Consider the following 13,625-nt stretch of genomic DNA (forward strand, 5'->3'; position numbering starts at 1 on the left):
ATTTGCAGGGACTGAAGCTGTCATATAGGCTAACAGCTACGTTGTTGAACTTAGTCTAGGGCGGCCGGCTACTCTAAAATTACAGTAGACATAGCATTCTATTTCCCTCAGGCAATCTCACATTAGAACCTACTTGCAATTTCACTCTGTGATCTGTAAATTCTCTTTTTTTTCTCCTCTTAAAGTTATTTCTAACTCTGCCTGCCGAGTGCCAAGTTGCCAACCCGAAAATGTAACGTTAAATGACCCCTCCCCCCTAGCCCCTCCCTCCAGTGCTGTCGGAAACAATTTTAATCCAAATGAAAGACAACTTCTAATTGTATTAGTATTTATTTCCACTCATAGTCTGGCTTATTACGTTAAGTGCAGGCATGTTACGATTTCCTTGACATTTTTTTTTTATAAATATATATTTTTTTGTAGGGTTTGTAGGCTTAGCCCCCCCCCCCAAAAAAAAAATAGGCCTAACGACGTCCCTGGCACAGATTATGGAAACAAATGCATAAAGCAATAACATTAAATTATAACACATACATAAATCAATGAGCGTTACCAATTAAGAATTGTTGCACAATTTACAGAAAAAAAAATCAATATAGTTCAAGAAATGAATGTAATAAATATAATTATAGGCTATGCATTTAAATTATTATATTCTCTCAGGAAAACACAAGAAATAAAATAAAAAGAAAGAAACTTAAAAAATTGCCCCACCCACGCAACAATAGAAATTCACCAGTCCCACAAACCAAGTTGGGAGGACTAATCTAGCGGACGTGCTGGATCTGACATTGAGGATGCCCCGAGATGGCTGGTGCCGCTGTGTGTATGATCTGCCTACAGGAAGCGCTTGCGCTACCCAACTTGAACCGGTTCCCACATGGGGTCTCCCAAAAGAGCAACCGAGGCAGAGGCATGGCAAAGCCCCTCGTCGGCAGCCGATCAAGGGCAGAGATTACGCCTGCCAGGAGGGGGGGTGAGACTGGAGAGCCATGGTGGTGGATGTGGTGGTACCGGAGGAGATGGAATTAATAAATAAAAAGAGGAGCCGGGGTCTGCCAGGGTTTATCCATCAGGCAGGCACCAGCCGCGACTCTTAAAAGATCTCCCCGGTAACCGCGGCGCGTCTCCGTGCGACCACGGGTAGGAAGAATGAAAGACCGAACTAAAAGTCAGAGCGAGGCAGTGAACTGTTTACCCTCATTGAAAAACCAACTGCATCAATGTTATCACATCATCTGTCGTTACCCTCTCCCCACGCGCACACACACACACACACACACACACACACACACACACACACACACACACACACACACACACACACACACACACACACACACACACACACACACACACACACACACACACACGCGCGCGCGTGTGTGTGTGTGTGTGTGTGTGTGTGTGTGTGTGTGTGAGATGTGTGCAAACACACACATCTCATGCTGGTGCGCTTATGCTGAGCTGTGAGGGGGAGTAGAGACGTTTGCTGTGTTTGCTGGATTGTAATTCCTCCACATTTCCCCACACCTGCACTCCTCTGATAATATAGGAGCCCAATGCGACCCGACAGTGCAGATTTGCGAGCAGTTACATTGAATGCACACAAGCACAACCCCCTAAGAAAAACCAGGGCATTTTTTGTTTACTGAACACGGTTATGTACTGCCAGAGTTTAGATTGTTGTGTGATAAACATGCAGTTTTCGGGATGACCACCAGTGGGCAGCATTCCTCATTGAGGCTCGGAGCTCAACTGGTACATTTCCATAATGCTGTGTCTGGCATTCACTCAACATGACATGGAGTGTATCAAACCAGGGGCGGAGTGGGGCGCTTTTTCACACCGGGGGCTTACCGTACTGGCCTTGCGCTGATCTTCCCGATGGCCACTCCGCCTCTGTATCAAACTATTCCCTGGGGCCTGAGTTATGTTGGATAGAATATATGGCCAGGATTGACACTAATAAAGCTAATCACTAGCTACGAGATGCTCCACAGCTCAAGTCTCAAGTTCAAGCCAGACACCTAATAACCAGCCAGGACTCCGCAGCACGCACACACAACGCGGTTGAAAGGATTTCTGTTATTTTCTGTGTTTGTCTCACGATATCCTCAGATTCTCTTTGAAAATGTCAATGTTGTTGTTGTTGTCTCTTTTCTTTTGGGGGGGGGGGGTTTCGGTTTTTCCTTCATCATCCGAGTGAGACGGCTATTGGCTTGAGCGGGGACAAGGGGAGAGAAAGGAGGAAATGATTGTTTGGAGTCAGATCCGATTTTCAAAGCCGCCAACCCACCCCAAAGAAGAAGGAAAGGAGGAAGAAGAAACAAACAAAAAGCCTGCGAAAACGGGAGATGAAAACAGTTAATAAAGCGGCGAACACCGATAAATAATGCACGACGGGAAACTAGATGAAAGATCTGTTTCATCTCCATAGGAAAAAAATAGGCAAGGGGAAAGGAAGTGATGAGAATGGGATGTGTGTGTGTGTTTGTGTGTGTGTGTGTGTGTGTGTGTGTGTGTGTGTGTGTGTGTGTGTGTGTGTGTGTGTGTGTGTGTGTGTGTGTGTGTGTGTGTGTGTGTGTGTGAGTGTGTGAGTGTGCTTGCGTGTGTCTTGGTGTGTGCGTGTTTGAGTGTGTGAGTGTGCTTGCGTGTGTCTTGGTGTGTGTGTGTGTGTGTGTGTTGGTATGTGTGTGAGTGTGTGTTTGAGTGTGTGCACGTATGTGTGTACGTTTGTGTGTTTCTAGTGTGTTGATGTGCATGTGTGTGTGCATACGTGTGTGTGCGTGTGTGCGTTTGTGTTGTGAGTATACACCTCTTCCATGGTCAATAATAGTTGGAGGGAGTTGCTTCAGGCGCTTTTTGAGAAAGGCTTTGGTCAAGATGTTAAGTCCACAACACAGCAGAGCGGTCTTGTCTACATGTGTGTTCATAAGAGCAAGGCCATGTGCCGATGTATGACATAAAAAGGACAAACCTTTTTATGTCATACATCACACGCATACCACTACCACCACCATCATCACCACCACCATCACTGCCATCTCATGCTTTATTTTACTTCTCAGCCCCCACGTCTACAGCGAATACCATACACGCCACATCCTCTTCAACCTCAACGACCCTCCGAACACACACACACACACAGCACAGGCTCAGTTTCATTTATCTTGGCTTATTAAGATCTCAGTCCTGTATACTTATGCGTTTTGTCGTCCAATAGTTTTCTTTGGTGTGGTTTCCGAACACGCCCACCACACCAGACCTCCGGCGCGTAACCCTGCACTCTGGCGCGCCGTGTGGACACGGAGGGTTACTACATTGTTTATACAATCAGCCACAGTCTGCCTTTTAACTCTGCAACCCCGCTGCCCCCTTCCCAGGGAGACACAGAGCCAGTTCTTATGACTCACTACAATCAACACACAAAAAACAAACATCTAAGGGGTCTAAAATAGCACTGGCCACCAGCTGACGTCCAGGGAGGAATCAAATCGACCGCGCTGGAGAGAAGAACAACAGAAGGGTTTCCTCTCCTAATCTCGGGTAAATTAGACTAGACATGCATGGAACTTTTTGGGGGGTTCTTGGATGGAAACACACAAGGCTTGGGCACCGGCTGGAAGTTCACATGATGGTTATGATAGCATTAGTAATCAGAGAGACTAGCAATAGGATGAAGAGAAGGAAATGGGAGAGAGAAAAATAGTGTGTGTGTGTGTGTGTGTGTGTGTGTGTGTGTGTGTGTGTGTGTGTGTGTGTGTGTGTGTGTGTGTGTGTGTGTTAGAAGGAGTAGAATAGTGTGTGTGTGTGTGTGTGTGTGTGTGTGTGTGTGTGTGTGTGTGTGTGTGTGTGTGTGTGTGTGTGTGTGTGTTTTTGTGTGTTTATGTGTGTGTTTGTGTGTGTAAAAGAGAGTGTCAGAGAGAGTGTGCGTGCGTGTGTTTGTGTGCGTGCGTGAGAGAGGGAGAGTAGTAGTAGAGTAAGAGAGTGTTTGTGTTTGTGAGAGAGAGTAGCCTATAGGAGTGTGAGAGAGAGAGAGAGAGAGAGAGAGAGAGAGAGAGAGAGAGAGAGAGAGAGAGAGAGAGAGAGAGAGAGACCAAGAGTAATGTAATACTGACATCTTGTGACCAGATGTATAAATGTAGGCGATGGGTGCAAATGCATTCAATAAACCTTATTTAGTTATTCCCAACATAATATTCCATAGGTATTCAGTGTATCTTTTAATACCTATTGTTATGGTAGGGTTGGGGTATTATTATTAATCCGGATTGGTAACGGCTATAGCTCTGACCCTGATACCACAAGAATTGGTGCCCAAGTTCCCATGGGGGCGCTATCATTTGCGGTCAAAGTTAATCGATCGGCACGGCCGCTCCGAAGGATTAAGAATTCTGAAACTTGGTGTACAAGGAGAGGAGCCGCGATGGCAGTCGTGATCGCAATTTCCGGTTAGTGCACCACGAGTATTCGATTTGGAACAACACTGACATCTGAAAATTAGCGCACTTAGTGAGTGCGGATAGTGTACTTCGTTTAAGTGTACTCATGGAAGTATGGATATCGGAACACGGCACATGACTTCAGTGTAAATTACACTAATTGCTCTTAAGCGCAATGCACCACTTCGCCAGCAGGTGGCATGGAAATCACACAATAACGGCATCTACTATCAAACCAGTGTGTGCGTCTCTGTATGTCTGAGTTTGTGTGTGTTCTTATTATTATTAACAAATAATTGGGGTAAATAATCTGACCCATGTTAAATCAATCTTCAAATCAAAATAATAATATTGTAATTCTGCTTGGTTATCACTAGAGAACTACTTAAAGATAATCCAGTTCTCTGTCAATATTGAGAATAAATATAAATACATGTAAAAACATCAGTTGATTATCATAATAATCTATACTTATTCCCAGACAGTAAAAGGGAACAGACTCTAGGTTTTATAGAAAACATGGGATACGTAGACAAATGTACTTTCTTTATTTGTATGCATTCACTTGTGTTTATAGGAAAAATACATTTGGGATTTATCTTTATGACCAAGCTGTGTAATTCATTTGTAACTAATAAATGTCTTAGTGAAATAAATCTAATTCCAGAAGAGAATACAGAAAACAGTCTCATTCTGAATGCAAATCTAATTCGGAGCCAAGAAAGACTGTGATGCTTTGTTTTACAGAACATTTGGTCTTAGCACCACTACGTGTTTGATGTGTTTTGAAGCAGGTAATTTACTCCTTCTAAAATAGGCAACTATCTGTGAGGTTTAATATCATAGCCCACATATCTGTAAGCCATCTGACGTAATGTGTGGTGAAGTAACACCTGTACATAAACGATTAAAAATGACTTAAAATAATTTCAATAAAAATATCTGAATTACAATTGACCAGCAACTGTAGGAAAAAAAAGCAGTACATATAACCATGGTTTGTATACTCATTATTAAATTAATATCTCCTACGTCAGGAGTACGTGTTAAGAAATTCAGGAGGCTGATTCTGCGCAAAATCTGACAGTACAGAAGTGCTGGTTGTTTTTTTTGTTCCTTTCAAAGGCACATGACAGTATAAACAAACTTAAGGCAACCTTACGTTATTACATTAAACACAAAGTTAAAACGTTTGCTGTGAGTTCAGTGTCAGTGTTAAAATAAAATGGTACATCTGAAACATAACCTCACCCCCCAACATGCAAGATTTCTTTACCTTATCCCACTTTCTAAAACCCTCCACAGGTCCCTCAATACAGGCAACATGATCAGATTTAAACCCAATCCCATTTCTACCCCTTACGCCTTCCCCTTACCCCTTACCCTTAACCCTTCAAAACAAGGGGGAGGGGGAAGGGGTAAGGGGGAGAAATGGGATTGGGCCTTAAAGTTGCACTGACCAGCTGGCCTACAATTCCTAAATCTGGTCTGATCTGAGGTCAGGCTGTCAGGAAAAACCTACCAACACATTTTGTGTTCATTTCTAACTTTACAGTCAAGACAGCTAAGCCAAGTCTGAAACAATCCAACAGAATAATGTTCCAAATTCTACACAGTGCTGGTGTAAAAAATGACTCAAAACCATAGATAATGTACTAAAAACTAAATTATGTAAAGGAACAAACAAAGTTCCTTAGTTTTAGTCAATTTCTTTGTACAGCAATATTACGCATAACTTTAGACACTGAAGGAAATGTGCATTTGTAAGGCATCTTTACAAATAATACTGGCCCTTTCCAAGTAACCTCCTGTGCATAAAAACACAACAAACACAACAAATGACCCTGCACAACCCTGTATAGACCTGTCAAACTCCATTAACAAAATCCATATTGCACGCATTTCCCTCCAGGTGTCCTTCAAAGGGGTCTACACGCACACACACACACACACACACACACACACGTTACGACAGTTGGAACAACAAGGCACAGCGGTGAATCCCCGTGGCAGCACCATGGTCACCACCAGTACACCACCCAGTGTTCTCGCCCTCCTCATCAGGAAGCACAGGTTACGCTGTGCGGGTGAGCTGGGACGCGAAGGTTCAGGTTAGCCGTTACTCTCCGGTAGGCGAAGTTGAAGGTCTGGGCGCGCGGCCGGCTGTGGATCTCCGATTTGATCCGCTGGGGGTGGGTGTCGGCGGCCAGCTGCTGACTGGCGTCGCCGGTGAGCAGGAAGAGGGCATAGTTCTCGGGGTCGGCCACCTTGAACTTGTAGGCGCACAGCGAGCAGACTTCTTCGGTGGTGGTGTACGGCTGCACCAGCAGGGTCTTGGCGGTGCAGCCCGAGTCCGCCTCCTGGAGGGCGATGCGGAGATAGTTCTGAGGGGAGAGGATGGGCGTCATTAACCGCGCTGTGGTTTGGGATGAGCGGAGGTTGTGTTAAGACGTCAGCTTTTAGCAGCTAAAAGCTACATATGTCAGAGAAAAGACAAAGACAAATACAATAGAAGACATAGAAAAATTGGAATAACATAATTTATTAGGTCATAATTCGTTAGCCTCATAGCATAATTGCTTAAGTCATGTTTTAAGGTTCATCTTGTATTTAGTGTAAAAAATCGGATTGGTTATAGCCAATAAGGCACAGTGAATCAGCAGTGTTAGGAGATTAGAGTTAGGTTAGATATCAAAACTTGGCCGAAATATGACTTAGCCATTTATGCTATGAGGCTAACAAATTAAGTTAAAAAGAGTGAAAGTAATTTTTATTTATGTAATGTTCACACATGCCACTGGGGGGCGCCTTCTTCCGAAAGAAAGAACTGAGAGTACAGTACACGCAGATTTGCACACACATTTACATACACAAAACGACATATGAAGACGACACTGAATAATGTCATATTTTTTGATTCATGCGATGAGTGGGAGACGGACACACAGTTAAAACCAAAGCATAGTTCGAAAAAAGATAGGTTGATGTTCATAGCGGTTCAGATCAGAGAGAGAAAGAGAAAAAGAGAGAAAAGAGATAGTCAGACAGAGAGAGAGAGAGAGAGAGAGAGAGAGAGAGAGAGAGAGAGAGAGAGACAGAGAAAGAATGAGAGAGAAAGAATGATAGAGAACATGAGAGTGAGAGACCAAGAAAGAGAGAAAGAAAGAAAGAATAAGAAACACAGAGCCAGTGCAGAAACCCCCCCCCCCCACTATAGAGATTTTCCATGCTCTTTAATCCGTCCGTCAATGCCCAAAGGTCAGAGGGATGGGTCCGAGCCCCGGTCTACTTTAAACTCACAGCCTGCAGGGGGGTCAGGGTGGATTCAGGTCAGGCGTGATACCTGGAAGTCGTCCACAGAGGGCGCTGCTCGTGGCGTGGTGCGGCGCCGGTGCCACTGGTGCAGCGTGTTGCGCGTCTCGGAGCTCAGCACGCGCGCCGCCTGCTCCTCCTGGAAGTTCTTGATGAGGGACATGGCCCCGTACGCACTGGTCAGGTAGTATCCCTCTACAGGGAGGGAGGCGGGGGGGAGGGAGGGTGAGAGGGAGAGGGGGGTGGGGAGGGAGGGAGGAAGGGACAGAGAGGAGAGAGGGAGGGAGATAAAGAGAGAGAGAGACAGACAGAGACAGATGTGAGTTAAGGAGTTGTGTATGTTTTCTTAGATCCAATGAATATTATATACAGTATATCACACACACACACACACACACACACACACACACACACACACACACACACACACACACACACACACACACACACACACACACACACACACACACACACACACACACACACACACACACACACACACAGGTAAACAACCCTTTGGGGGTGAGACAGGGTTTCCTAGAAGTGGGTTTGAACTCCTTCTGACTTCTCAGAGCATTTCCTGCCGCTCTACATGGAATTTCCTCCCTGCAGCCGTTACAATGGAAACACTGAGGGATGGAGTCTCTGGAACATATTTGACATATTTGACCCGGGTCCCCCACCTCCACCACCTCAACCCCCATCATGATCTAGAGCGCGGCAACACCCGCCCCGGTCATTCAAACAAGGGTTTAACGGCCCTACGGTCAAATACTGTAGGTTCCCCCTTCCCCCCCCGATCCACATTGCCTCCTGAATCGGACGTCTGAATCTGGAGGTCACTGGGTGAACCCTGCCCAAGGTTGACCCTTGACCTACCTTCGCCGTGGAGGAGGGCGGGGTCCAGCAGCTCCATCATGTACTGGATCTCTGCGTCCAGCTGAGGCAGGTCGCACTGGGCCAGCACGTAGGTGAGCATGGGCAGGAAGTCATCCGCGCCGTACATCCTCCCTGGGGACAGGGGGGGGGGTCAGTGTCCGGATGGGAGGGGGGTCGCAGAGGATTTCCTCCGATGTCAGGGAGTCCTCCCGCCCCCTCTCGCCCCTCTTACGCACTTATTGTCTGCTGTACGTCCTTAAAATAGCACCTAGCATTGAGTACCATGCCATCCTAGCTAGCTTTGTTGTATAAGGGGAGTTCGTTAACCTAGCACTTGTTCTTGGGACTTGGTTCTATGAACATCATTACTGTACCGACAGCGATATAATGTTGTAAGTATTGTAAGTCTCTTGGATAAAAGCGTCCGCCTAATGCCCTTAATGTGAATTAACCCCCCCCCGCCCCCGCGGTGAATACGGATACGTGTCGTGAATGAGCCGGGAGCGGGGTTAGGGCCGGCCTGCTCAAGGAGGTCTACAGGTAGTCTGTTGCCCCCCCCCCCCCCCCCCCAGTACCGTCGGGCGGGGAGTGGACCCCCGCACCCACGACCGATCCGTCCTGCCTTTGCACATATGAAGTGTACCCGTGTGGCGCTTCATATTTATAGCACCAACCAATAAAGACACATAACCCTACAGTTTGAGAGGGGAGCAACTGACCCAGAGCGAGGATATAACCAAGCTTTTCTATTTTTGCTGAGTGGGACTCAAGCCTATATTGGACGCAATTTATTGTAACATAAGAACGGCCATCTGTTGCATCATGCTTCATCTATTTCATGTGCTATGGGCTTTGGGCTCTGCGCCTCCTTGATGCAGTTGCCATTAAACGTGTGGTGTTTCCTGTTTACCTGAGTTGTCCTGCATGATGGAGTAGATGTGTTTGCAGACGTGCAGCACTAGCTGTTAGCCGCTAGCTGCTAGCTGTTAGCTGCTGGTGTGTGGTGTCCCCTCTTGTGTACCTGAGTTGTCCTGCATCATGGAGTAGATGAGCTTGCAGACGCGCAGCACTAGCTGTTAGCCGCTAGCTGTTAGCTGCTAGCTGCTAGTGCGTGGTGTCCCCTCTTGTTTACCTGAGTTGTCCTGCATGATGGTGTAGATGAGCTTGCAGACGCGCAGCAGCAAGGAGACCTTCTTCTCCGGCGAGTACATCTTCCTCATGGTGAGGAACTTGTGGCGGATCTTCTCGATGGCCACGGGGTCCGGGGGCACCACCCCGTCCACCCCCAGCTCCAGGGGCCTCTTGGCCTTGGCCAGGGCCAGGTTCTCCTTCAGCTGCTGCCAGGCGCCGCTGCTCACCTGGTCCACACACACACACACACACACACACACACACACACACACACACACACACACACACACACACACACACACACACACACACACACACACACACACACACACACACACACACACCGGGGTCACTGAAACGGTTCTTCACTGAAACAGGTCATCACTGAAACAAGCCGTCACTGAAACAGGCCATCATTGAATCAGGTAATTACTGATACAGGCCATCACTGAAACAGGTCATCCATGACGGGAACAACCACCTCTGCTCTTAGACTTCAGACAAATGTCAGGTTGAGCTAGCTAGTTAGAATTTTACATTTAGCAGACACTTTTATCCGAAGTGACCATTTATTTTTACACGCACAGGCGGAGTCAACCATGTGACAGGTGACAGCCAGCCTCGTCAGGAGCAGTCTTGCTCAGGGACACCTCGGCACTCCTGGGATGGAAACCTTCTAGTCACAAGTGAACTCGCCACCTCAGTTTAGCTTCAATCATTCACTTCCCGCTCTGTAGAGATAGGTATCCCAATTGGACATGATTTAAACACAGTCCTTTTGTCCAAATTCACCCAAATCACAGATCCGTCGTGGTGGGTTTTCATGTAATACCAGTGTGACTGGAGCTTCACACCACTGGTTGGCTCAACAATCATGTGGAAACAATGAAGCCAAGCATGAGTCCTGCCACATTGTATGAACCCGGCTGCATTATGTTTAATCAATGCATACTTTTTCAATTGTATCACATATTTCAACTACGGCCTCTATTTTTAAGGCTTATTTATTATTAACAGACATAAATTGGATGGGGCCTAAAGAGATATACTATTTAGCAAGGAGCTCAGGTCAGGAGGTCAAGCTGGTCCTCTGGCCAAATAGGTTGCTTGGCTAAGGTGACCTGAAGCAACTGCAGATTGATACTGGTGTATAGGGCTTGTACATCAGAATGCATCATGGGAGTTTGTGTTGGCAATACAGAGAGTAAAGAGAGGTTTACTGCTAAATCCTAAAATCAACATAATTATATAGTGCAACCTAGGCTTATCAAGAGAAACGCAGTGAAGTTTCAAAATCTGAAGTTTCAAAACTGTTTCAACGTCTTCCAAAGACGTCCATCAGTTCACGATTGATTCATAAACAATGACCATAACAACATTACTTCCAACAACTAACATTCCATTGCTGCTATGCTTCCGAAATGGCCGTGGTCACTGCAACGTGACCTTGCGATGGGCAAGCCCTCTGGAGGGTTTTATAGTTTAGTGTGCCATAACCTACATTGTGCCATAACCTACAATATAAAAATAAGCGGTGAGAAAGACATTTTGAAAATCACAAGCTGTTCTATCGGGAATACAACTATCAGGAAGTGGTATATAGCATCAAAACCACAGCCATTGCTCATATTTCTAAAACCAATTTGAATGTCAGGGATCAAAGAACAGGCCGCAGTAGGAGGGTCTATGAGCAGCGTTTAAAGGTCCTGCTTCCTCATGAAACTACTCTGGTCTCTTACCTGGAAGTCGTGGATGGCAACCTCCAAAACACTCTTCAGTGGCTTCAGCACACACTTGTGCATGGCTTTCTCCAGGATATGGTCTACAGGGAAGCGCAGACACAAACACAACACAAGAACAGTTTCATTTCTCACGTGAGGAGGGAGCACAGACACAAACACAACACAAGAACAGTTTAATTTCTCACGTGAGGACGGATCACAGACACAAACACCACATAAAAAACAGTTTCATTTCTCACGTTTGGACGGATCGTAGACACAAACACAACATACAAACAGGGTTTCATTATTCACAGTATGAATAACACAATCACAAAACCCAAAAGTGTCCCATTTCTAAATTATTCATCGTTCACTGAAAACTAAATCACTACTCAAAAGTGTTTGTTTCAGGCCGCATTCAGACCAGGTCAAACATCGCCAATTATATGGAAATTCATGAGAGTCGCGAGCTCAACCTTGACACTCCTATGACCATAAACCATCCTTCCCCGACAGACCTCTATAAGCTATCAGCCTATAACCCTGAGGTACCAGGAGTCCTTTAACACCGTGCTCATTATAACAGGGTCATGGCCAGGCCGGAGACCAAATGCAATGCTGGGCCTACGTAGCAGAGGCTACAGTGCTGTCCATTCATAAAGACCTCCGTCATCCACACGCCTCCATTGTGTTTCCATCAAACACCTCTTTATCCCCTCGCTTGGAATCCAACCCCTGTATTTTAAAAGGAGGACTGGGACACATCAACTTAAGAATAACTGTATTAAACTGTAATAACTTGTTTGCCCAGACATCAGGGCAGATACAGCCTGGATAAAGCCAGAATGATATATGATGACAATTATTCCTATACTCGATTTACCTTAAAGGCACATGGTGACAATGAGTTTACGTATCCACCACCTACGGGTTTACGAAACAGTCTTCTTCTGGCGTGCAATTCAACCCTATTTCTTCAGAACCCAGCCGGTGGAAGTGCAACATAGTGTCCGCATGAGAAACTGAACGTTTGACCAAACCGTTTCCTTATGGTCAGTGACCTACAGAGAGCAGATTGAGTTTGACCGCATAAAATAAATAGAGCGGGTCATTTGTTCTTCCTGGAACGGCTCTAACCCAGCCGGTCAACTGAGGCAGGACCTCTGGAGCACTTCAAGGCTAAGACTAACACACCTGACCTCCAGAACAAGAGGAAAACCATTGTTGTTCACAGTGGCAGGAGCCATGAGCAAACATGTGTCCATGCAGAGGGAAGTAAAACTGAGTTACTGCTAAAATTGACTCCACTATCAGAGCGCACACACACACACACACACACACACACACACACACACACACACACACACACACACACACACACACACACACACACACACACACACACACACACACACACACGTATATACACACACACACACACACACACATATACACGCACACACACATACACACACATGTATACACACACACACACACACACACACACACACACACACACACACGTATACACACACACACACGTATATACACACAAACACACACACACACACGTATACACGCACACACGCACACACACACACACACACACACACACACACACACACACACACACACACACACACACACACACACACACACACACACACACACACACCCTTACCTATAATTTCCTGTCTGCTTAAGGAGCTGGCGGCTTTCGTATTGTTTTCTGAGCGATGTTTGCTTTAACCTAGTTCTTGGATATCTATAAATATATAACTAGACAATAACAAGCCCCCTCCCATATTGCCCGTCACTGTAAAGTAGGGTCAGGGGTAGAAAGTTCAACAGGGTATAACCAGTTCAAAAAGCATGTTGTTTAAACACAGCTTTGCAGCAATATCTTCGGCCCATCGCACATAAATGGTTGCGACACACACAACATAATGAGTTTGACTCAAATACAAACCTGCAATTTACCCTAAAAATCGAAAGTAAATGGTTCACCACACACAGACACACACTTTATAATACACACTGGATACAAGAGATTGCATTGCATTGTGCCCACTGAGAATAGCAGTTTGGTAGAAGCCTTAGCAGAGCCTGAGCAACACACACACACACACGCACG

The 13,625-nt window shown here is 45.9% G+C and overlaps 1 protein-coding gene across 1 annotated transcript in view; it reads right to left on the reverse strand.

The window, feature by feature from the left end:
- Window positions 1-4,283: 4,283 nt before the first annotated feature.
- Window positions 4,284-13,625, reverse strand: part of LOC130380102 (ras and Rab interactor 2-like) — a 29,749-nt gene continuing 20,407 nt past the window's right edge. Inside the window, exons 9-13 of the mRNA XM_056587285.1 lie at window positions 11,507-11,589; window positions 9,769-9,994; window positions 8,637-8,768; window positions 7,789-7,952; window positions 4,284-6,829 (exon numbers count right to left, since the gene is read on the reverse strand). Coding sequence (XP_056443260.1) covers window positions 6,506-6,829; window positions 7,789-7,952; window positions 8,637-8,768; window positions 9,769-9,994; window positions 11,507-11,589 — 929 coding nt within the window. The 3' untranslated portion in view covers window positions 4,284-6,505. The remainder of the gene's footprint in view (window positions 6,830-7,788; window positions 7,953-8,636; window positions 8,769-9,768; window positions 9,995-11,506; window positions 11,590-13,625) is intronic.

The sequence above is a fragment of the Gadus chalcogrammus genome, chromosome 3, assembly GCF_026213295.1.
Source record: "Gadus chalcogrammus isolate NIFS_2021 chromosome 3, NIFS_Gcha_1.0, whole genome shotgun sequence".
Lineage (NCBI taxonomy): Eukaryota > Metazoa > Chordata > Actinopteri > Gadiformes > Gadidae > Gadus > Gadus chalcogrammus.